General features: G+C 46.2%; 1 protein-coding gene across 1 annotated transcript in view; it reads right to left on the reverse strand.

The window, feature by feature from the left end:
• Positions 1-6354: 6354 nt before the first annotated feature.
• The window catches only part of ncalda (neurocalcin delta a), an 84452-nt gene continuing 65980 nt past the window's right edge, over positions 6355-24826 (reverse strand). The window contains exons 7-8 of the mRNA XM_084158207.1: positions 14507-14635; positions 6355-9324 (exon numbers count right to left, since the gene is read on the reverse strand). Of these exons, the coding sequence (XP_084014333.1) occupies positions 14538-14635 (98 nt within the window). The 3' untranslated portion in view covers positions 6355-9324; positions 14507-14537. The remainder of the gene's footprint in view (positions 9325-14506; positions 14636-24826) is intronic.

Below are 24826 nucleotides of genomic sequence, written 5' to 3' on the forward strand. Positions count from 1 at the left end.
CCAGAAAATCACATTGTAGGATTTTTAATGAATTTATTTGAAAATTATGGTAGAAAATAAGTATTTAGTCACCTACAAACAAGCAAGATTTCTGGCTCTCACAGACCTGTAACTTCTTCTTTAAGAGGCTCCTCTGTCCTCCACTCGTTACCTGTATTAATGGCACCTGTTTGAACTTGTTATCAGTATAAAAGACACCTGTCCACAACCTCAAACAGTTACACTCCAAACTCCACTATGGCCAAGACCAAAGAGCTGTCAAAGGACACCAGAAACAACATTGTAGACCTGCACCAGGCTGGGATGACTGAATCTGCAATAGGTAAGCAGCTTGGTTTGAAGAAATCAACTGTGGGAGCAATTATTAGGAAATGGAAGACATACAAGACCACTGATAATCTCCCTCGATCTGGGGCTCCACGCAAGATCTCACCCCGTGGGGTCAAAATGATCACAAGAACGGTGAGCAAAAAACCCAGAACCACACGGGGGGACCTAGTGAATGACCTGCAGAGAGCTGGGACCAAAGTAACAAAGCCTACCATCAGTAACACACTACGCCGCCAGGGACTCAAATCCTGCAGTGCAAGACGTGTCCACCCTGCTTAAGCCAGTACATGTCCAGGCCCGTCTGAAGTTTGCTAGAGTGCATTTGGATGATCCAGAAGAGGATTGGGAGAATGTCATATGGTCAGATGAAACCAAAATATAACTTTTTGGTAAAAACTCAACTCGTCGTGTTTGGAGGACAAAGAATGCTGAGTTGCATCCAAAGAACACCATACCTACTGTGAAGCATGGGGGTGGAAACATCATGCTTTGGGGCTGTTTTTCTGCAAAGGGACCAGGACGATTGATCCGTGTAAAGGAAAGAATGAATGGGGCCATGTATCGTGAGATTTTGAGTGAAAACCTCCTTCCATCAGCAAGGGCATTGAAGATGAAACGTGGCTGGGTCTTTCACCATGACAATGATCCCAAACACACCGCCCGGGCAACGAAGGAGTGGCTTCGTAAGAAGCATTTCAAGGTCCTGGAGTGGCCTAGCCAGTCTCCAGATCTCAACCCCATAGAAAATCTTTGGAGGGAGTTGAAAGTCCGTGTTGCCCAGCGACAGCCCCAAAACATCACTGCTCTAGAGGAGATCTGCATGGAGGAATGGGCCAAAATACCAGCAACAGTGTGTGAAAACCTTGTGAAGACTTACAGAAAACGTTTGACCTGTGTCATTGCCAACAAAGGGTATATAACAAAGTATTGAGAAACTTTTGTTATTGACCAAATACTTATTTTCCACCATAATTTGCAAATAAATTCATGAAAAATCCTACAATGTGATTTTCTGGATTTGTTTTTCTCATTTTGTCTGTCATAGTTGACGTGTACCTATGATGAAAATTACAGGCCTCTCTCATCTTTTTAAGTGGGAGAACTTGCACAATTGGTGGCTGACTAAATACTTTTTTCCCCCACTGTATTAGCTGATATGGACTAGTCAGAGTCAGATATTTAGAGTTGGGCCAACTTTTAAAATGGTTAATATTGTTCCAACTCTATACATTCAGTTACATAGCATTGTTTAAATATTCCCCTTGTAATGCTAATGGGAAGCTAACATGGCTGCCATAGAATGTTCTAGTGTCACGTAAATGCATCATAATGTAGAAACCTCAATGCCCCCACTCTGACCCACCTGCTATTAGTGAGTAGTTGCATCCTATTGGAACCAACTAACATGAGACTTGGAAAAAGAAGGCAGGACATCCAACGTCGCGCACAAAATGTGCAGATTTATTTCTTGCTTTTTAAAGTTGACCAAAAAACAGAATCCTGTGTTAAAAAAACTACAGGGTCACTAAATACAGGAAACCAATACAAAACCTACAAAATCCAACAAGTACAAACATTTTGTTCGACACAATTTTACAGTATAAATTTATACAATACTGTTTGTGTTTATTTGGCACATGACCACATGATGCTATCGTTGATTTATTTCTTACAGAAACGTTACATCTGACAGCTTAAAACAGTATAGAAATACAATAAAAGCAATTACACAATGTGAAAATCATTGCAGTAGTTGTGATCCTCAGTTATTTCAATGTACTTCTTTCTTTACAAAACAGCAGTTATTTTCAAAAGAACATTCAAAGATTTGTCCAATGAACAGTAAGCCAACTGAAACCACTGAGTTAGGCCCTGATCTGGGGGCCTCAGTTACATTCAATTAACAGGAGATAGAAGGGTTAGTTCAATGGGTTCTGGAATGAGCAACTGGCGCAGGACTGTATGCTACGGGGGGGTTGGAGAGGAGAACGCCTGTGAGCTCTGAGAGGATGTCCAATATTATATGTACTGTATATACTGTATATGGAGATGACTCATGTCATATACACACTATACGTTACATACTGTATATACTGTATATGGAGATGACTCATGTCATATACACACTATACGTTACATACTGTATATACTGTATATGGAGATGACTCATGTCATATACACACTATACGTTACATACTGTATATACTGTATATGGAGATGACTCATGTCATATACACACTATACGTTACATACTGTATATACTGTATATGGAGATGACTCATGTCATATACACACTATACGTTACATACTGTATATACTGTATATGGAGATGACTCATGTCATATACACACTATACGTTACATACTGTATATACTGTATATGGAGATGACTCATGTCATATACACACTATACGTTACATACTGTATATACTGTATATGGAGATGACTCATGTCATATACACACTATACGTTACATACTGTATATACTGTATATGGAGATGACTCATGTCATATACACACTATACGTTACATACTGTATATACTGTATATGGAGATGACTCATGTCATATACACACTATACGTTACATACTGTATATACTGTATATGGAGATGACTCATGTCATATACACACTATACGTTACATACTGTATATACTGTATATGGAGATGACTCATGTCATATACACACTATACGTTACATACTGTATATACTGTATATGGAGATGACTCATGTCATATACACACTATACGTTACATACTGTATATACTGTATATGGAGATGACTCATGTCATATACACACTATACGTTACATATGTGTGTGTGCGTTCATTGGTCACTACATGACTAAAAGTATGTGGACACCTGCTAGTCCAACATCTCATTCCAAAATCATGGGCATTAATATGGAGTTGGTCCCCCCTTTGCTGCTATAACAGCCTCCATTCCTCTGGGAAGGCTTTCCACTAGATGTTGGAACATTGCTGCGGGGACTTGCTTCCATTCAGCCACAAGAGCATTGGTGAGGTCGGGCACTGATGTTGGGCGATTAGGCCTGGCTCGCAGTCGGCGTTCCAATTCATCCCAAAGGTGTTCGATGGGGTTGAGGTCAGGGCTCTGTGCAGGTCAGTCAAGTTCTTCCACACCGATCTCGACAAACCATTTCTGTATGGACCTCACTTTCTGCACAGAGGGCATTGTCATGCTAAAACAGGAAAGGGCCTTCCCCAAACTGTTGCCACAAAGATGGAAGCACAGGATAGTCTAGAATGTCATTGTATGCTGTAGCGTTAAGATTTCCCTTCACTGGAACTAAGGGTCCTAGCCCGGACCATGGAAAACAGCCCCAGACCATTATTTCTCCTCCACCAAACTTTACAGTTGGCACTATGCATTCTGGCAGGTAGCGTTCTTCTGGCATCCACCAAACCCAGATTTGTCTGTCGGACTGCCAGATGGTGAAGCGTGATTCATCACTCCAGAGAATGCGTTTCCACTGCTCCAGAGTCCAATGGTGGCGAGCTTTACACCACTCCAGCCGACGCTTGGCATTGCGCATGGTGATCTTAGGCTTGGGCTGCTTGGCCATGGAAACACATTTTATGAAGCTCCCGACAAACAGTTATTGTACTGACATTGCTTCCAGAGGCAGTTTGGAACTCAGCAGTGAGTGTTGCAACTGAGGACAGAGGATTTTTACATGCTACAGCATTGGGCGGTCCCGTTCTGTGAGCTTGTGTGGCCTACCACTTCGCGGCTGAGCAGTTGTTGCTCCTAGACGTTTCCACTTCACAATAACAGCACTTACAGTTGACCGGGGAAGCTCTAGCAGGGCAGAAATGTGACGAACTGACATGTTGGAAAGGTGGCATCCTTTGACGGTGCCACGTTGAAAGTCACTGAGCTCTTCAGTATGGCCATTCTACTGCCAACGTGTGCTCGATTTTTTACACCTGTCAGCAACGGGTGTGGCTGAAATAGTCAAATCCACTAATTTGAAGTGGTGTCCACATACTTTTGTAAAATATATACAGTGCATTCGGAAAGTATTCAGACCCCTTGACTTTTTCCACATTTTGTTACGTTACAGCCGCATTCTAAAATGGATTAAAAAAAAAAAAATGTCCCTCATCAATCTACACACAATACCCCATAACGACAAAGCGAAAACAGGTTTTTAGAAATGTTTGCAAATGTATTTACAACAAAAACAGAAATACCTTTATTTACATAAGCATTCAGACCCTTTGCTATGAGACTCGACATTGAGCTCAGGTGCATCCTGTTTCCATTGATCATTCTTGAGATGTTTCTACAACTTGATTGGAGTCCACCTGTGGTAACTTCAATTGATTGGACATGATTTGGAAAGGCACACACCTGTCTATATAAGGTCCCACAGTTGACAGTGCATGTCAGAGCAAAAACCAAGCCATGAGGTCGAAGGAATTGTCCGTAGAGCTCCGAGACAGGATTGTGTCGAGGCACAGATCTGGGGAAGGGTACCAAAAAATTTCTGCAGCATTGAAGGTCCCCAAGAACACAGTGGCCTCCATCAGTCTTAAATGGAAGAAGTTTGGACCCACCAAGACTCTTCCTAGAGCTGGCCGCCCGGCCAAACTGAGCAATCAGGGAAGAAGGGCCTTGGTCAGGGAGGTGACCAAGAACCCAATGGTCACTCTGACAGAGCTCCAGAGTTCCTCTGTGGAGATGGGAGAATCTTCCAGAAGGACAACCATATCTGCAGCACTCCAGCAATCAGGCCTTTATGGTAGAGTGGCCAGACGGAAGCCACTCCTCAGTAAAAGGCACATGACAGCCCGCTTGGAGTTTGCCAAAAGGCACCTAAAGGACTCTCAGACTATGAGAAACAAGATTCTCTGGTCTGATGAAACCAAGATTGAACTCTTTGGCCTGAATGCCAAGTGTCACGTCTGGAGGAAACCTGGCACTATCCCTACGGTGAAGCATGTTGGTGGCAGCATCATGCTGTGGGGATGTTTTTCAGCGGCAGGGACTGGGAGACTAGTCAGGATCGAGGGAAAGATGAACGGAGCAAAGTACAGAGAGATACTTGATGAAAATCTGCTCCAGAGCGCTCAGGACCTCAGACTGGGGCGAAGGTTCACCTTCCAACAGGACAACGACCCTAAGCACACAGCCAAGATAACACAGGAGTGGCTTTGGGACAAGTCCCTGAATGTCCTTGAGAGGCCCAGCCAGAGCCCGGACTTGAACCCGATCGAACATCTCTGGAGAGACCTGAAAATAGCTGTGCAGCGACGCTCCCCATCCAACCTGACAGAGCTTGAGAGGATCTGCAGAGAAGAATGGGAGAAACTCCCCAAATACAGGTGTGCCAAGCTTGTAGCGTCATACCCAAGAAGACTCAAGGCTGTAATCGCTGCCAAAGGTGCTTCAACAAAGTAATGAGTAAAGGGTCTGAATACTTATGTAAATGTAATATTTCAGTTTTTAAAGTTTCTAAAAACCTGTTTTTGCTTTGTCATTATGGTATTGTGTGTAGATTGATGAGGGAAAGAAAACAATTTAATCCATTTTAGAATAAGACTGTAACGTAACAAAAATTTTAAAAAGTCACGGGGTCTGAATACTTTCTGAATGCACTGTTTATACACACACACGTATAGATGTATGTGTGTATATATATATATATATATATATATATATATATATATATATATATATATATATATATATATATATATATACACACACACACACAGATATATATATATATATACTGTATATGACTCAGGGCCAGATCCATGGCTCAGATCCTTGTTAGGGGGTCGTAGTTGTGGTGTGGTTTCGTAGAACGGGGTTGTGGTTTATTATAACGGGGTTGTGGTTCAGTAGAACGGGGGGGGTTGTGGTTGTGTTGTGGTTCAGTAGAACGGGGGGGGTTGTGGTTGTGTTGTGGTTCAGTAGAACGGGGTGTTGTGGTTGTGTTGTGGTTCAGTAGAACGGGGGGTTGTGATTGTGTTGTGGTTCAGTAGAACAGGGGGTTGTGGTTGTGTTGTAGTTCAGTAGAACGGGGGGGTTGTGGTTGTGTTGTGGTTCAGTAGAACGGGGGGTTGTGGTTGTGTTGTGGTTCAGTAGAACAGGGGGGGTTGTGGTTGTGTTGTGGTTCAGTAGAACAGGGGGTTGTGGTTGTGTTGTGGTTCAGTAGAACGGGGGGGTTGTGGTTGTGTTGTGGTTCAGTAGAACAGGGGGTTGTGGTTGTGTTGTGGTTCAGTAGAACGGGGGGTTGTGGTTGTGGTTGTATTGTGGTTCAGTAGAAGAGGGGGTTGTGGTTGTGTTGTGGTTCAGTAGAACGGGGGGTTGTGGTTGTATTGTGGCTCAGTAGAACGGGGGGGTTGTGGTTGTGTTGTGGTTCAGTAGAACAGGGGGTTGTGGTTGTATTGTGGTTCAGTAGAACGGGGGGGTTGTGGTTGTGTTGTGGTTCAGTAGAACGGGGGGGTTGTGGTTGTGTTGTGGTTCAGTAGAACGGGGGGGTTGTGGTTGTGTTGTGGTTCAGTAGAACGGGGGGGTTGTGGTTGTGTTGTGGTTCAGTAGAACGGGGGGGTTGTGGTTGTGTTGTGGTTCAGTAGAACGGGGGGGTTGTGGTTGTGTTGTGGTTCAGTAGAACGGGGGGTTGTGGTTGTGTTGTGGTTCAGTAGAACGGGGGGTTGTGGTTGTGTTGTGGTTCAGTAGAATGGGGAGGTTGTGGTTGTGTTGTGGTTCAGTAGAACGGGGGGGTTGTGGTTGTGTTGTGGTTCAGTAGAACGGGGGGTTGTGGTTGTGTTGTGGTTCAGTAGAACGGGGGGGTTGTGTTGTGGTTCAGTAGAACGGGGGGTTGTGGTTGTGTTGTGGTTCAGTAGAACGGGGGGTTGTGGTTGTGTTGTGGTTCAGTAGAACGGGGGGTTGTGGTTGTGTTGTGGTTCAGTAGAACGGGGGGTTGTGGTTGTGTTGTGGTTCAGTAGAACGGGGGGTTGTGGTTGTGTTGTGGTTCAGTAGAACGGGGGGTTGTGGTTGTGTTGTGGTTCAGTAGAACGGGGGGGTTGTGTTGTGGTTCAGTAGAACGGGGGGGGTTGTGTTGTGGTTCAGTAGAACGGGGGGGTTGTGGTTGTGTTGTGGTTCAGTAGAACAGGGGGGGTTGTGGTTGTGTTGTGGTTCAGTAGAACGGGGGGTTGTGGTTGTGTTGTGGTTCAGTAGAACGGGGGGTTGTGTTGTGGTTCAGTAGAACGGGGGGGTTGTGGTTGTGTTGTGGTTCAGTAGAACAGGGGGGGTTGTGGTTGTGTTGTGGTTCAGTAGAACGGGGGGGTTGTGGTTGTGTTGTGGTTCAGTAGAACAGTGAAGGGGTTCAATAAGCACAGATGACCATGCTTCAACCATAACTAACTAAGACAGCACAACATATCTAGTGACGTACGGTACTGTACCCCATTCAACAGGGCACATCTAGGTGTGGTAGTCAGTGGTCTATGGTCGTTGGCCAGCGTTAGCCGTCATAGCTGCTCTGTCTACAAAGCTTTGTGGCCGTTGACAAACCACAGAAATGTTGGTTATCCATAATAACACAGTGACTTTCACAACATTACTGGGAGGGAGGACACAGGCTAGTCAATCACCACTGAAGACCATCAGCAAATGAACACACGTACAGGTACTGCTCAAAAACAAACCCCTCCTTTAAAAATGATTGAAACTTCTTTAACATGCGCCAGTTAAAACATCTAAAATGTTAGTAAATCAGAACTAAAACAGATCTGCATGCTTGATATCCTTTAAACAACTAAGGAAACACATCTCATAACATTTGTTCTGTAACCCGTGGTTCTGGTTCTGAGGCCGGATGGTTTCTGAACATTAGAACTATTTAGAAAGCGCTAACATTTCTGTTTTCTACTTTTAGGGGGGGGGGGGTCTCGTTTAACTTATTAACAGCCCAGAAGGCTGTGGTCAAATGTCTTGAAGGCTCTGCTTAAGGATCACTCATATGATTTACATTTTAAATGCATTTGACCATTTTAAAGTCATTTTTCTGCGTAAAATAATGTGTTTAAGAGAAGCCTGTCAAAAGGAACCATGCAGTTAACATCAATGATCCCATTCTCTGTGACAGGCGGGCCAGATATGGGCTGTGTCCCAAACGGGCACCCTATCCCCTATATAGTGCACTACTTTAGACCAGAGAATGGCACCCTATTCCCTCTATAGTGCACTACTTTAGACCAGAAGGGCCCTGTTAGTGCACTATGTAGGGAACAGGGTGCCGTTTGGGACTCATCCATGGGGACAGTCCTCTTCCTTTATTTGACTACTTCAAACCATGACTACGGGCCTTTAACAGTATCTGCACAGCACTATATGGAGACCCCATCTTCAACCCGTCTGAAAATACCACGCAGAAACATTACAACTAAACACAAGTGTATCAACCTTGAAAAACACATCCACATTATAACAGTAAAATAACTACAACAATTCTCTCTCTCTCTCTCTCTCTCTCTCTCTCTCTCTCTCTCTCTCTCTCTCTCTCTCTCTCTCTCTCTCTCTCTCTCTCTAGCTAGGAGGACCTAGTTGAGGGCAGTCCAGTACACTGACAACCAAACTGAGACTCCAGTTTACAGCCTTAAAACAGGAGGTCTGTGTCCCAAATGGCAGCCTATTCCCTACATGGAGCACTGCTTATGACCAGCGCCTATAGGGATTTGGTTAAAAGTAGTGCCCTATACAGGGAATAGGGTCCTGGGCCTTATCAAATACATGGAGAGTGGACTGGACCACATCATGACTGGTACCCCTGTCGATGTAGTTAGGTCTCTGCTGGGGATTGGTTAAAGAGAGGAGGAGGGAGGAGTCTGGAGAACATGGCTGGCTCTCATTGGCCCATTGTCTTCAGTGTCATCATTTGAAGGCATGGCTTGTCTTCTTCATCAGTTTGCCCCAAAGTGGAGGAGGGAGGGGCTACTTGGATTCACCCAAATAAGCACTGGAAATAGAATGACAAAGACGGGTTAGTGATCCACACAGCATGAGGGGTAGGTTGGTGGATGTAACAGACGGGTTAGTGATCCACACAGCATGAGGGGTAGGTTTGTGGATGTAACAGACGGGTTAGTGATCCACACAGCATGAGGGGAAGGTTGGTGGATGTAACAGACGGGTTAGTGATCCACACAGCATGAGGGGTAGGTTTGTGGATGTAACAGACGGGTTAGTGATCCACACAGCATGAGGGGTAGGTTTGTGGATGTAACAGACGGGTTAGTGATCCACACAGCATGAGGGGTAGGTTGGTGGATGTAACAGACGGGTTAGTGATCCACACAGCATGAGGGGTAGGTTTGTGGATGTAACAGACGGGTTAGTGATCCACACAGCATGAGGGGTAGGTTGGTGGATGTAACAGACGGGTTAGTGATCCACACAGCATGAGGGGTAGGTTTGTGGATGTAACAGACGGGTTAGTGATCCACACAGCATGAGGGGTAGGTTTGTGGATGTAACAGACGGGTTAGTGATCCACACAGCATGAGGGGTAGGTTGGTGGATGTAACAGACGGGTTAGTGATCCACTCAGCATGAGGGGTAGGTTGGTGGATGTAACAGACGGGTTAGTGATCCACACAGCATGAGGGGTAGGTTTGTGGATGTAACAGACGGGTTAGTGATCCACACAGCATGAGGGGTAGGTTGGTGGATGTAACAGACGGGTTAGTGATCCACACAGCATGAGGGGTAGGTTTGTGGATGTAACAGACGGGTTAGTGATCCACACAGCATGAGGGGAAGGTTGGTGGATGTAACAGACGGGTTAGTGATCCACACAGCATGAGGGGTAGGTTGGTGGATGTAACAGACGGGTTAGTGATCCACACAGCATGAGGGGAAGGTTGGTGGATGTAACAGACGGGTTAGTGATCCACACAGCATGAGGGGTAGGTTTGTGGATGTAACAGACGGGTTAGTGATCCACACAGCATGAGGGGTAGGTTTGTGGATGTAACAGACGGGTTAGTGATCCACACAGCATGAGGGGTAGGTTTGTGGATGTAACAGACGGGTTAGTGATCCACACAGCATGAGGGGTAGGTTGGTGGATGTAACAGACGGGTTAGTGATCCACTCAGCATGAGGGGTAGGTTGGTGGATGTAACAGACGGGTTAGTGATCTACACAGCATGAGGGGTAGGTTTGTGGATGTAACAGACGGGTTAGTGATCCACACAGCATGAGGGGTAGGTTTGTGGATGTAACAGACGGGTTAGTGATCCACACAGCATGAGGGGTAGGTTGGTGGATGTAACAGACGGGTTAGTGATCCACACAGCATGAGGGGTAGGTTTGTGGATGTAACAGACGGGTTAGTGATCCACACAGCATGAGGGGAAGGTTGGTGGATGTAACAGACGGGTTAGTGATCCACTCAGCATGAGGGGTAGGTTGGTGGATGTAACAGACGGGTTAGTGATCCACACAGCATGAGGGGTAGGTTGGTGGATGTAACAGACGGGTTAGTGATCCACTCAGCATGAGGGGTAGGTTGGTGGATGTAACAGACGGGTTAGTGATCCACACAGCATGAGGGGTAGGTTGGTGGATGTAACAGACGGGTTAGTGATCCACACAGCATGAGGGGTAGGTTTGTGGATGTAACAGACGGGTTAGTGATCCACACAGCATGAGGGGTAGGTTGGTGGATGTAACAGACGGGTTAGTGATCCACACAGCATGAGGGGTAGGTTTGTGGATGTAACAGACGGGTTAGTGATCCACACAGCACGAGGGGTAGGTTGGTGGATGTAACAGACGGGTTAGTGATCCACACAGCACGAGGGGTAGGTTGGTGGATGTAACAGACGGGTTAGTGATCCATACAGCACGAGGGGTAGGTTTGTGGATGTAACAGACGGGTTAGTGATCCACACAGCATGAGGGGTAGGTTTGTGGATGTAACAGACGGGTTAGTGATCCACACAGCATGAGGGGTAGGTTTGTGGATGTAACAGACGGGTTAGTGATCCACACAGCATGAGGGGTAGGTTTGTGGATGTAACAGACGGGTTAGTGATCCACACAGCATGAGGGGTAGGTTTGTGGATGTAACAGACGGGTTAGTGATCCACACAGCATGAGGGGTAGGTTGGTGGATGTAACAGACGGGTTAGTGATCCACACAGCATGAGGGGTAGGTTTGTGGATGTAACAGACGGGTTAGTGATCCACACAGCATGAGGGGTAGGTTTGTGGATGTAACAGACGGGTTAGTGATCCACACAGCATGAGGGGTAGGTTTGTGGATGTAACAGACGGGTTAGTGATCCACACAGCATGAGGGGTAGGTTGGTGGATGTAACAGACGGGTTAGTGATCCACACAGCATGAGGGGTAGGTTGGTGGATGTAACAGACGGGTTAGTGATCCACACAGCATGAGGGGTAGGTTTGTGGATGTAACAGACGGGTTAGTGATCCACACAGCATGAGGGGTAGGTTGGTAGATGTAACAGACGGGTTAGTGATCCACACAGCATGAGGGGAAGGTTTGTGGATGTAACAGACGGGTTAGTGATCCACACAGCATGAGGGGTAGGTTTGTGGATGTAACAGACGGGTTAGTGATCCACACAGCATGAGGGGTAGGTTGGTGGATGTAACAGACGGGTTAGTGATCCACACAGCATGAGGGGTAGGTTGGTGGATGTAACAGACGGGTTAGTGATCCACACAGCATGAGGGGTAGGTTGGTGGATGTAACAGACGGGTTAGTGATCCACACAGCATGAGGGGTAGGTTGGTGGATGTAACAGACGGGTTAGTGATCCACACAGCATGAGGGGTAGGTTGGTGGATGTAACAGACGGGTTAGTGATCCACACAGCATGAGGGGTAGGTTGGTGGATGTAACAGACGGGTTAGTGATCCACACAGCATGAGGGGTAGGTTGGTGGATGTAACAGACGGGTTAGTGATCCACACAGCATGAGGGGTAGGTTGGTGGATGTAACAGACGGGTTAGTGATCCACACAGCATGAGGGGTAGGTTTGTGGATGTAACAGACGGGTTAGTGATCCACACAGCATGAGGGGTAGGTTGGTAGATGTAACAGACGGGTTAGTGATCCACACAGCATGAGGGGAAGGTTTGTGGATGTAACAGACGGGTTAGAGATCCACACAGCATGAGGGGTAGGTCGGTGGATGTAACAGACGGGTTAGTGATCCACACAGCATGAGGGGTAGGTTGGTGGATGTAACAGACGGGTTAGTGATCCACACAGCATGAGGGGTAGGTTTGTGGATGTAACAGACGGGTTAGTGATCCACACAGCATGAGGGGTAGGTTGGTAGATGTAACAGACGGGTTAGTGATCCACACAGCATGAGGGGTAGGTTTGTGGATGTAACAGACGGGTTAGTGATCCACACAGCATGAGGGGTAGGTTGGTGGATGTAACAGACGGGTTAGTGATCCACACAGCATGAGGGGAAGGTTTGTGGATGTAACAGACGGGTTAGTGATCCACACAGCATGAGGGGAAGGTTTGTGGATGTAACAGACGGGTTAGTGATCCACACAGCATGAGGGGTAGGTTGGTAGATGTAACAGACGGGTTAGTGATCCACACAGCATGAGGGGTAGGTTTGTGGATGTAACAGACGGGTTAGTGATCCACACAGCATGAGGGGTAGGTTGGTAGATGTAACAGACGGGTTAGTGATCCACACAGCATGAGGGGTAGGTTTGTGGATGTAACAGACGGGTTAGTGATCCACACAGCATGAGGGGTAGGTCGGTGGATGTAACAGACGGGTTAGTGATCCACACAGCATGAGGGGTAGGTCGGTGGATGTAACAGACGGGTTAGTGATCCACACAGCATGAGGGGTAGGTTGGCGGATGTAACAGACGGGTTAGTGATCCACACAGCATGAGGGGTAGGTTGGCGGATGTAACAGACGGGTTAGTGATCCACACAGCATGAGGGGTAGGTTGGTGGATGTAACAGACGGGTTAGTGATCCACTCAGCATGAGGGGTAGGTTGGTGGATGTAACAGACGGGTTAGTGATCCACTCAGCATGAGGGGTAGGTTGGTGGATGTAACAGACGGGTTAGTGATCCACTCAGCATGAGGGGTAGGTTGGTGGATGTAACAGACGGGTTAGTGATCCACACAGCATGAGGGGTAGGTTGGTGGATGTAACAGACGGGTTAGTGATCCACACAGCATGAGGGGTAGGTTGGTGGATGTAACAGACGGGTTAGTGATCCACACAGCATGAGGGGTAGGTCGGTGGATGTAACAGACGGGTTAGTGATCCACACAGCATGAGGGGTAGGTTGGTGGATGTAACAGACGGGTTAGTGATCCACACAGCATGAGGGGTAGGTTGGTGGATGTAACAGACGGGTTAGTGATCCACACAGCATGAGGGGTAGGTTGGCGGATGTAACAGACGGGTTAGTGATCCACACAGCATGAGGGGTAGGTTGGTGGATGTAACAGACGGGTTAGTGATCCACACAGCATGAGGGGTAGGTTGGTGGATGTAACAGACGCGTTAGTGATCCACACAGCATGAGGGGTAGGTTTGTGGATGTAACAGACGGGTTAGTGATCCACACAGCATGAGGGGTAGGTCGGTGGATGTAACAGACGGGTTAGTGATCCACACAGCATGAGGGGTAGGTTTGTGGATGTAACAGATGGGTTAGTGATCCACACAGCATGAGGGGTAGGTCGGTGGATGTAACAGACGGGTTAGTGATCCACACAGCATGAGGGGTAGGTTGGTGGATGTAACAGACGGGTTAGTGATCCACACAGCATGAGGGGTAGGTTGGTGGATGTAACAGACGGGTTAGTGATCCACACAGCATGAGGGGTAGGTTTGTGGATGTAACAGACGGGTTAGTGATCCACACAGCATGAGGGGTAGGTTGGTGGATGTAACAGACGGGTTAGTGATCCACACAGCATGAGGGGTAGGTTGGCGGATGTAACAGACGGGTTAGTGATCCACTCTGTTTCAGATATTCAGTATTTTCTCTATTCACCTGGAACTACAGAAGGTGGTAAGAGCAACCCTCTTCAATCTCACACTAGGGGTGAGCCACAGACAGGAAGAACACTGACAGGGAACCTAAATGAATAGAGTGGATCCTTACATTGTGTGTTGCCCCCCCAGGGTAGGGTGGTTTAGAACTGTCCAGCGCTGCTGGGGTCACACTGTAACAGACGCACGATGGAGGGGTCACTTTTAGCACCCTTAATGAACTCCTCCAGAGACAGTTTACCTGGAGAAACACAACAACAGGAGACAGTCAGGTTATATTAACCCTTAATCAACTGCTCCAGAGACAGTTACAGGTGGTAATGCTAGAAGGCAGATCTGGGATTATTAACTGTTGGTAATGCTAGAAGGAAGATATGGGATTATTAACTGGTGGTAATGCTAGAAGGCAGATATGGGATTATTAACTGGTGGTAATGCTAGAAGGCAGATCTGGGATTATTAACTGTTGGTAATGCTAGAAGGAAGATATGGGATTATTAACTGGTGGTAATGCTAGAAGGCAGATATGGGATTATTAACTGGTGGTAATGCTAGAAGGCAGATATGGGATTATTAACTGTTGGTAATGCTAGAAGGCAGATCTGGGATTATTAACTGTTGGTAATGCTAGAAGGTAGATATGGGATTATTAACTTTCCATCAACAGGTGGCAGTACTGAGATTCATTATTCATCACACACTCCCAGACTCCCCCAACACACACTCCCAGACTCCCCCAACACACACTCCCAGACTCCCCCCAACACACCCTCCCAGACTCCCCCCAACACACCCTCCCAGACTCCCCCCAACACACCCTCCCAGACTCCCCCCAACACACACTCCCAGACTCCCCCAACACACACTCCCAGACTCCCCCCAACACACCCTCCCAGACTCCCCCAACACACCCTCCCAGACTCCCCCCAACACACTCCCACAGTCCCCCCAACACACACTCCCAGACTCCCCCCAACACACCCTCCCAGACTCCCCCAACACACACTCCCAGACTCCCCCCAACACACCCTCCCAGACTCCCCCCAACACACACTCCCAGACTCCCCCAACACACACTCCCAGACTCCCCCAACACACCCTCCCAGACTCCCCCAACACACCCTCCCAGACTCCCCCAACACACACTCCCAGACTCCCCCCAACACACACTCCCAGACTCCCCCAACACACCCTCCCAGACTCCCCCCAACACATCCTCCCAGACTCCCCCAACACACACTCCCAGACTCCCCCCAACACACCCTCCCAGACTCCCCCCAACACACTCCCAGACTCCCCCCAACACACACTCCCAGACTCCCCCAACACACCCTCCCAGACTCCCCCCAACACACCCTCCCAGACTCCCCCCAACACACTCCCAGACTCCCCCCAACACACCCTCCCAGACTCCCCCCAACACACCCTCCCAGACTCCCCCCAACACACCCTCCCAGACTCCCCCCAACACACACTCCCAGACTCCCCCAACACACCCTCCCAGACTCCCCCCAACACACCCTCCCAGACTCCCCCCAACACACCCTCCCAGACTCCCCCCAACACACCCTCCCAGACTCCCCCCAACACACACTCCCAGACTCCCCCAACACACCCTCCCAGACTCCCCCCAACACACCCTCCCAGACTCCCCCCAACACACCCTCCCAGACTCCCCCCAACACACCCTCCCAGACTAGTCCTCCAGTACTCGTGATTGGAATAATGAGCCAGAGAAAGACAGCATAGATAGTCTTCCCCCTCTAGCTCCTCCCCCTCTCTCTCATCTCTCTCCAATAGAGTTACAGTGTCTTCTCTGTTCAGTGTGATATATATATATATATTTGTTTACCTTTATTTAAATAAGCAAGTCAGTTAAGAACAAATTCTTATTTACAATGACGGCCTACCAAAAGGCAAAAGGCCTCCTGCGGGGACGAGGCTGGGATAGACCTAAGACAACAACACAACATGGAAGCAACACATCACGACAAGAGAGACGCCACAACACTACATAAAGAGAGAGAGACACCACAACACTACATAAAGAGAGAGAGACACCACAACACTACATAAAGAGAGACGCCACAACACTACATAAAGAGAGAGACACCACAACACTACATAAAGAGAGAGAGACGCCACAACACTACATAAAGAGAGACACCACAACACTACATAAGAGACACCACAACACTACATAAAGAGAGACACCACAACACTACATAAAGAGAGACACCACAACACTACATAAGAGACACCACAACACTACATAAAGAGAGACGCCACAACACTACATAAAGAGAGACGCCACAACACTACATAAAGAGAGACACCACAACACTACATAAAGAGCGAGAGACACCACAACACTACATAAAGAGAGAGAGACACCACAACACTACATAAAGAGAGACACCACAACACTACATAAAGAGAGAGAGACACCACAACACTACATAAAGAGAGACACCACAACACTACATAAAGAGAGAGACACCACAACACTACATAAAGAGAGAGAGACACCACAACACTACATAAAGAGAGAGACACCACAACACTACATAAAGAGAGAGAGACACCACAACACTACATAAAGAGAGAGACACCACAACACTACATAAAGAGAGACACCACAACACTACATAAAGAGAGAGAGACACCACAACACTACATAAAGAGAGAGAGACACCACAACACTACATAAAGAGAGAGAGACACCACAACACTACATAAAGAGAGAGAGACACCACAACACTACATAAAGAGAGACACCACAACACTACATAAAGAGAGAGAGACACCACAACACTACATAAAGAGAGAGAGACACCACAACACCACATAAAGAGAGACACCACAACACTACATAAAGAGAGACACCACAACACTACATAAGAGACACCACAACACTACATAAGAGACACCACAACACTACATAAAGAGAGACACCACAACACTACATAAAGAGAGACACCACAACACTACATAAAGAGAGACAACACAACACTACATAAAGAGAGACGCCACAACACTACATAAAGAGAGACGCCACAACACTACATAAAGAGAGACACCACAACACTACATAAAGAGAGACGCCACAACACTACATAAGAGACACCACAACACTACATAAAGAGACGCCACAACACTACATAAAGAGAGACACCACAACACTACATAAAGAGAGACACCACAACACTACATAAAGAGAGACGCCACAACACTACATAAAGAGAGACGCCACAACACTACATAAAGAGAGACGCCACAACACTACATAAAGAGAGACACCACAACACTACATAAAGAGAGACGCCACATCACTACATAGAGACGCCACAACACTACATAAAGAGAGACACCACAACACTACATAAAGAGAGACGCCACAACACTACATAAAGAGAGACGCCACAACACTACATAAAGAGAGACACCACAACACTACATAAAGAGAGACGCCACAACACTACATAAAGAGACACCACAACACTACATAAAGAGACACCACAACACTACATAAAGAGAGACACCACAACACTACATAAAGAGAGACACCACAACACTACATAAAGAGAGACGCCACAACACTACATAAAGAGAGACACCACAACACTACATAAAGAGAGACACCACAACACTACATAAAGAGAGACACCACAACACTACATAAAGAGAGACAACACTACATAAAGAGAGACAACACTACATAAAGAGAGACAACACTACATAAAGAGAGACACCACAACACTACATAAAGAGAGACACCACAACACTACATAAAGAGAGACACCACAACACTACATAAAGAGAGACACCACAACACTACATAAAGAGAGACACCACAACACTACATAAAGAGAGACACCACAACACTACATAAAGAGAGACACCACAACACTACATAAAGAGAGACACCACAACACTACATAAAGAGAGACACCACAACACTACATAAAGAGAGACACCACTACACTACATAAAGAGAGACGCCACAACACTACATAAAGAGAGACGCCACAACACTACATAAAGAGAGACGCCACAACACTACATAAAGAGAGACGCCACAACACTACATAAAGAGACACCACAACACTACATAAAGAGAGACACCACAACACTACATAAAGAGAGACACCACAACACTACATAAAGAGAGACACCACAACACTACATAAAGAGAGACGCCACAACACTACATAAAGAGAGACCTAAGACAACAACACTACATAAAGAGAGACACCACAACACTACATAAAGAGAGACGCCACAACACTACATAAAGAGAGACACCACAACACTACATAAGAGAGACAACACTACATAAAGAGAGACGCCACAACACTACATAAAGAGAGACACCACAACACTACATAAAGAGAGACGCCACAACACTACATAAAGAGAGACGCCACAACACTACATAAAGAGAGACGCCACAACACTACATAAAGAGAGACAACACTACATAAAGAGAGACACCACAACACTACATAAAGAGAGACGCCACAACACTACATAAAGAGAGACGCCACAACACTACATAAAGAGAGACGCCACAACACTACATAAAGAGAGACAACACTACATAGAGACACCACAACACTACATAAAGAGAGAGAGACGCCACAACATTACATAAAGAGAGACGCCACAACACTACATAAAGAGAGACAACACTACATAGAGACACCACAACACTACATAAAGAGAGAGAGACACCACAACACTACATAAAGAGAGACACCACAACACTACATAAAGAGAGACGCCACAACACTACATAAAGAGACACCACAACACTACATAAAGAGAGACAACACTACATAAAGAGAGACACCACAACACTACATAAAGAGAGACAACACTACATAAAGAGAGACACCACAACACTACATAAAGAGAGACACCACTACACTACATAAAGAGAGACGCCACAACACTACATAAAGAGAGACGCCACAACACTACATAAAGAGAGACGCCACAACACTACATAAAGAGAGACGCCACAACACTACATAAAGAGACACCACAACACTACATAAAGAGAGACACCACAACACTACATAAAGAGAGACACCACAACACTACATAAAGAGAGACACCACAACACTACATAAAGAGAGACGCCACAACACTACATAAAGAGAGACCTAAGACAACAACACTACATAAAGAGAGACACCACAACACTACATAAAGAGAGACGCCACAACACTACATAAAGAGAGACACCACAACACTACATAAGAGAGACAACACTACATAAAGAGAGACGCCACAACACTACATAAAGAGAGACACCACAACACTACATAAAGAGAGACGCCACAACACTACATAAAGAGAGACGCCACAACACTACATAAAGAGAGACGCCACAACACTACATAAAGAGAGACAACACTACATAAAGAGAGACACCACAACACTACATAAAGAGAGACGCCACAACACTACATAAAGAGAGACGCCACAACACTACATAAAGAGAGACGCCACAACACTACATAAAGAGAGACAACACTACATAGAGACACCACAACACTACATAAAGAGAGAGAGACGCCACAACATTACATAAAGAGAGACGCCACAACACTACATAAAGAGAGACAACACTACATAGAGACACCACAACACTACATAAAGAGAGAGAGACACCACAACACTACATAAAGAGACACCACAACACTACATAAAGAGAGACGCCACAACACTACATAAAGAGACACCACAACACTACATAAAGAGAGACAACACTACATAAAGAGAGACACCACAACACTACATAAAGAGAGACACCACAACACTACATAAAGAGAGACAACACAACACTACATAAAGAGAGACACCACAACACTACATAAAGAGAGACACCACAACACTACATAAAGAGAGACACCACAACACTACATAAAGAGAGACACCACGACACTACATAAAGAGAGACGCCACAACACTACATAAAGAGAGACACCACAACACTACATAAAGAGAGACACCACAACACTACATAAAGAGAGACACCACAACACTACATAAAGAGAGACACCACAACACTACATAAAGAGAGACACCACAACACTACATAAAGAGAGACACCACAACACTACATAAAGAGAGACGCCACAACACTACATAAAGAGAGACACCACAACACTACATAAAGAGAGACACCACAACACTACATAAAGAGAGACACCACAACACTACATAAGAGAGACCTAAGACAACAACACAGCATGGCAACACCACATGACAACAACATGGTAGCAGCATAAAACATGGTACAAACATTATTGGGCAACAGACAACAGCACAAAGGGCAAGAAGGTAGAGACAACAATACATCACGTGAAGCAGCCACAACTGGCAGTAAGAGTGTCCATGATTGAGTCTTTGAATGAAGAGATGGAGATAAAACTGTCCAGTTTGAGTGTTTTTTTGCAGCTCGTTCCAGTCGCTAGCTGCAGCGAACTGAAAAGAGGAGCGACCCAGGGACGTGTGTGCTTTGGGGACCTTTAACAGAATGTGACTGGCAGAAAAGGTGTTGTATGTGGAGGATGAGGGCTGCAGAAGGTATCTCAGATAGGGGGGAGTGAGGCCTAAGAGGGTTTTATAAATAAGCATCAACCAGTGGGTCTTGCGTCGGATATACAGAGATGACCAGTTTACAGAGGAGTATAGAGTGCAGTTATGTGTCCTATAAGAAGCATTGGTGGCAAATCTGATGGCCGAATGGTAAAGAACATCTAGCCGCTCGAGAGCACCCTTACCTGCCGATCTATAAATTACGTCTCTGTAATCTAGCGTGGGTAGGATGGTCATCTGAATAATAATAATATAATATAATAAACAGGGTTAGTTTGGCAGCTGGGGTGAAGCGTTGTTGTCTGAGTAAGAGTGACCTGTCCTCTCTAGCCAGGAAGCTTCAGTCACAGAGAATCAACATTATATAACTAGCTAGGCTTGGACAGTATCCCCATTTTCATATTGTCATACCATCCTCCTATCATCCCGGGATTGAGGGTATTACCGGCAGAGCACACAAGGGGGCGCTAAGAACGTGAGAAAAGCCCATTGGGCCTCTATTACCAGAATGCTAACAAATTTAGCACAAACTAATAACGAAATCACATGGACGCTGTTAGCTAAACGTACATAAACTAATTGCAAAGACAGACAAATCCAGCTCATAAAGTTATACAAGCATGGCTGGTAGCTACCGAATGTCATTTTCGGTGAAGGTGGACATTTACAAGTGAAAGTGAACAAGAGAAATTGAGCAAATGAACAAAGTAGTGATGCTTTTCTGAAGGAAGAGAGGGGAGAAGAACAGAGGAGGAAAACAACGCTAGTAGGAAGCGCTGGGACAAAATGGCCGCTGTACAGAGAAGTCAAAGAGCTCTGGATGACTTCTGGCAGAAAGCCATTCTAAGATATCTGACGGCAAACATTTAGTAGTGAATTGCATACAAGTGCAACTTCATCACCTCATGTGCGCCGTACAACAGAGACTCACCGATAGATATAGAACGCTATGGGCTCACCAGCAGAGACTCACTGATAGATATAGAACGCTATGGGCTCACCAGCAGAGACTCACTGATAGATATAGAACGCTATGGGCTCACCAGCAGAGACTCACTGATAGATATAGAACGCTATGGGCTCACCAGCAGAGACTCACTGATAGATATAGAACGCTATGGGCTCACCAGCAGAGACTCACTGATAGATATAGAACGCTATGGGCTCACCAGCAGAGACTCACTGATAGATATAGAACGCTATGGGCTCACCAGCAGAGACTCACTGATAGATATAGAACGCTATGGGCTCACCAGCAGAGACTCACTGATAGATATAGAACGCTATGGGCTCACCAGCAGAGACTCACCGATAGATATAGAACGCTATGGGCTCACCAGCAGAGACTCACCGATAGATATAGAACGCTATGGGCTCACCAGCAGAGACTCACCGATAGATATAGAACGCTATGGGCTCACCAGCAGAGACTCACTGATAGATATAGAACACTATGGACTCACCAGCAGAGACTCACTGATAGATATAGAACACTATGGACTCACTGATAGATATAGAACGCTATGGACTCACTGATAGATATAGAACGCTATGGGCTCACCAGCAGAGACTCACTGATAGATATAGAACACTATGGACTCACTGATAGATATAGAACGCTATGGGCTCACCAGCAGAGACTCACTGATAGATATAGAACACTATGGACTCACTGATAGATATAGAACACTATGGACTCACTGATAGATATAGAACGCTATGGACTCACTGATAGATATAGAACGCTATGGGCTCACCAGCAGAGACTCACTGATAGATATAGAACGCTATGGGCTCACCAGCAGAGACTCACTGATAGATATAGAACGCTATGGGCTCACCAGCAGAGACTCACTGATAGATATAGAACGCTATGGGCTCACCAGCAGAGACTCACCGATAGATATAGAACGCTATGGGCTCACCAGCAGAGACTCACCGATAGATATAGAACGCTATGGGCTCACCAGCAGAGACTCACCGATAGATATAGAACGCTATGGGCTCACCAGCAGAGACTCACCGATAGATATAGAACGCTATGGGCTCACCAGCAGAGACTCACCGATAGATATAGAACGCTATGGGCTCACCAGCAGAGACTCACCGATAGATATAGAACGCTATGGGCTCACCAGCAGAGACTCACTGATAGATATAGAACACTATGGACTCACCAGCAGAGACTCACTGATAGATATAGAACACTATGGACTCACTGATAGATATAGAACGCTATGGACTCACTGATAGATATAGAACGCTATGGGCTCACCAGCAGAGACTCACTGATAGATATAGAACACTATGGACTCACTGATAGATATAGAACACTATGGACTCACTGATAGATATAGAACGCTATGGACTCACTGATAGATATAGAACGCTATGGGCTCACCAGCAGAGACTCACTGATAGATATAGAACGCTATGGGCTCACCAGCAGAGACTCACTGATAGATATAGAACGCTATGGGCTCACCAGCAGAGACTCACTGATAGATATAGAACGCTATGGGCTCACCAGCAGAGACTCACTGATAGATATAGAACGCTATGGGCTCACCAGCAGAGACTCACTGATAGATATAGAACGCTATGGGCTCACCAGCAGAGACTCACTGATAGATATAGAACGCTATGGGCTCACCAGCAGAGACTCACCGATAGATATAGAACGCTATGGGCTCACCAGCAGAGACTCACCGATAGATATAGAACGCTATGGGCTCACCAGCAGAGACTCACCGATAGATATAGAACGCTATGGGCTCACCAGCAGAGACTCACCGATAGATATAGAACGCTATGGGCTCACCAGCAGAGACTCACTGATAGATATAGAATGCTATGGGCTCACCAGCAGAGACTCACCGATAGATATAGAACGCTATGGGCTCACCAGCAGAGACTCACTGATAGATATAGAACGCTATGGGCTCACCAGCAGAGACTCACTGATAGATATAGAACGCTATGGGCTCACCAGCAGAGACTCACTGATAGATATAGAACGCTATGGGCTCACCAGCAGACTCACTGATAGATATAGAACGCTATGGGCTCACCAGCAGAGACTCACTGATAGATATAGAACGCTATGGGCTCACCAGCAGAGACTCACTGATAGATATAGAACGCTATGGGCTCACCAGCAGAGACTCACTGATAGATATAGAACGCTATGGGCTCACCAGCAGAGACTCACTGATAGATATAGAACGCTATGGGCTCACCAGCAGACTCACTGATAGATATAGAACGCTATGGGCTCACCAGCAGAGACTCACTGATAGATATAGAACGCTATGGGCTCACCAGCAGAGACTCACTGATAGATATAGAACGCTATGGGCTCACCAGCAGAGACTCACTGATAGATATAGAACGCTATGGGCTCACCAGCAGAGACTCACTGATAGATATAGAACGCTATGGGCTCACCAGCAGAGACTCACTGATAGATATAGAATGCTATGGGCTCACTGATAGATATAGAACGCTATGGGCTCACTGATAGATATAGAACGCTATGGGCTCACCAGCAGAGACTCACTGATAGATATAGAACGCTATGGGCTCACTGATAGATATAGAACGCTATGGGCTCACCAGCAGAGACTCACTGATAGATATAGAACGCTATGGGCTCACCAGCAGAGACTCACTGATAGATATAGAACGCTATGGGCTCACCAGTCTCCCGTTGTGGGTCAACTGTTCTGGGGATCTACGGGTAAGCTTCATAATGTAAAATAACGTAACAGGTGAAATGAAGAACGCCAACCAGCTTTATCTCCTAACATCCTGTACAAGTTGA

The sequence above is a fragment of the Coregonus lavaretus genome (assembly GCF_964263955.1).
Source record: "Coregonus lavaretus genome assembly, chromosome: 3".
Classification (NCBI taxonomy): Eukaryota; Metazoa; Chordata; class Actinopteri; order Salmoniformes; family Salmonidae; genus Coregonus; species Coregonus lavaretus.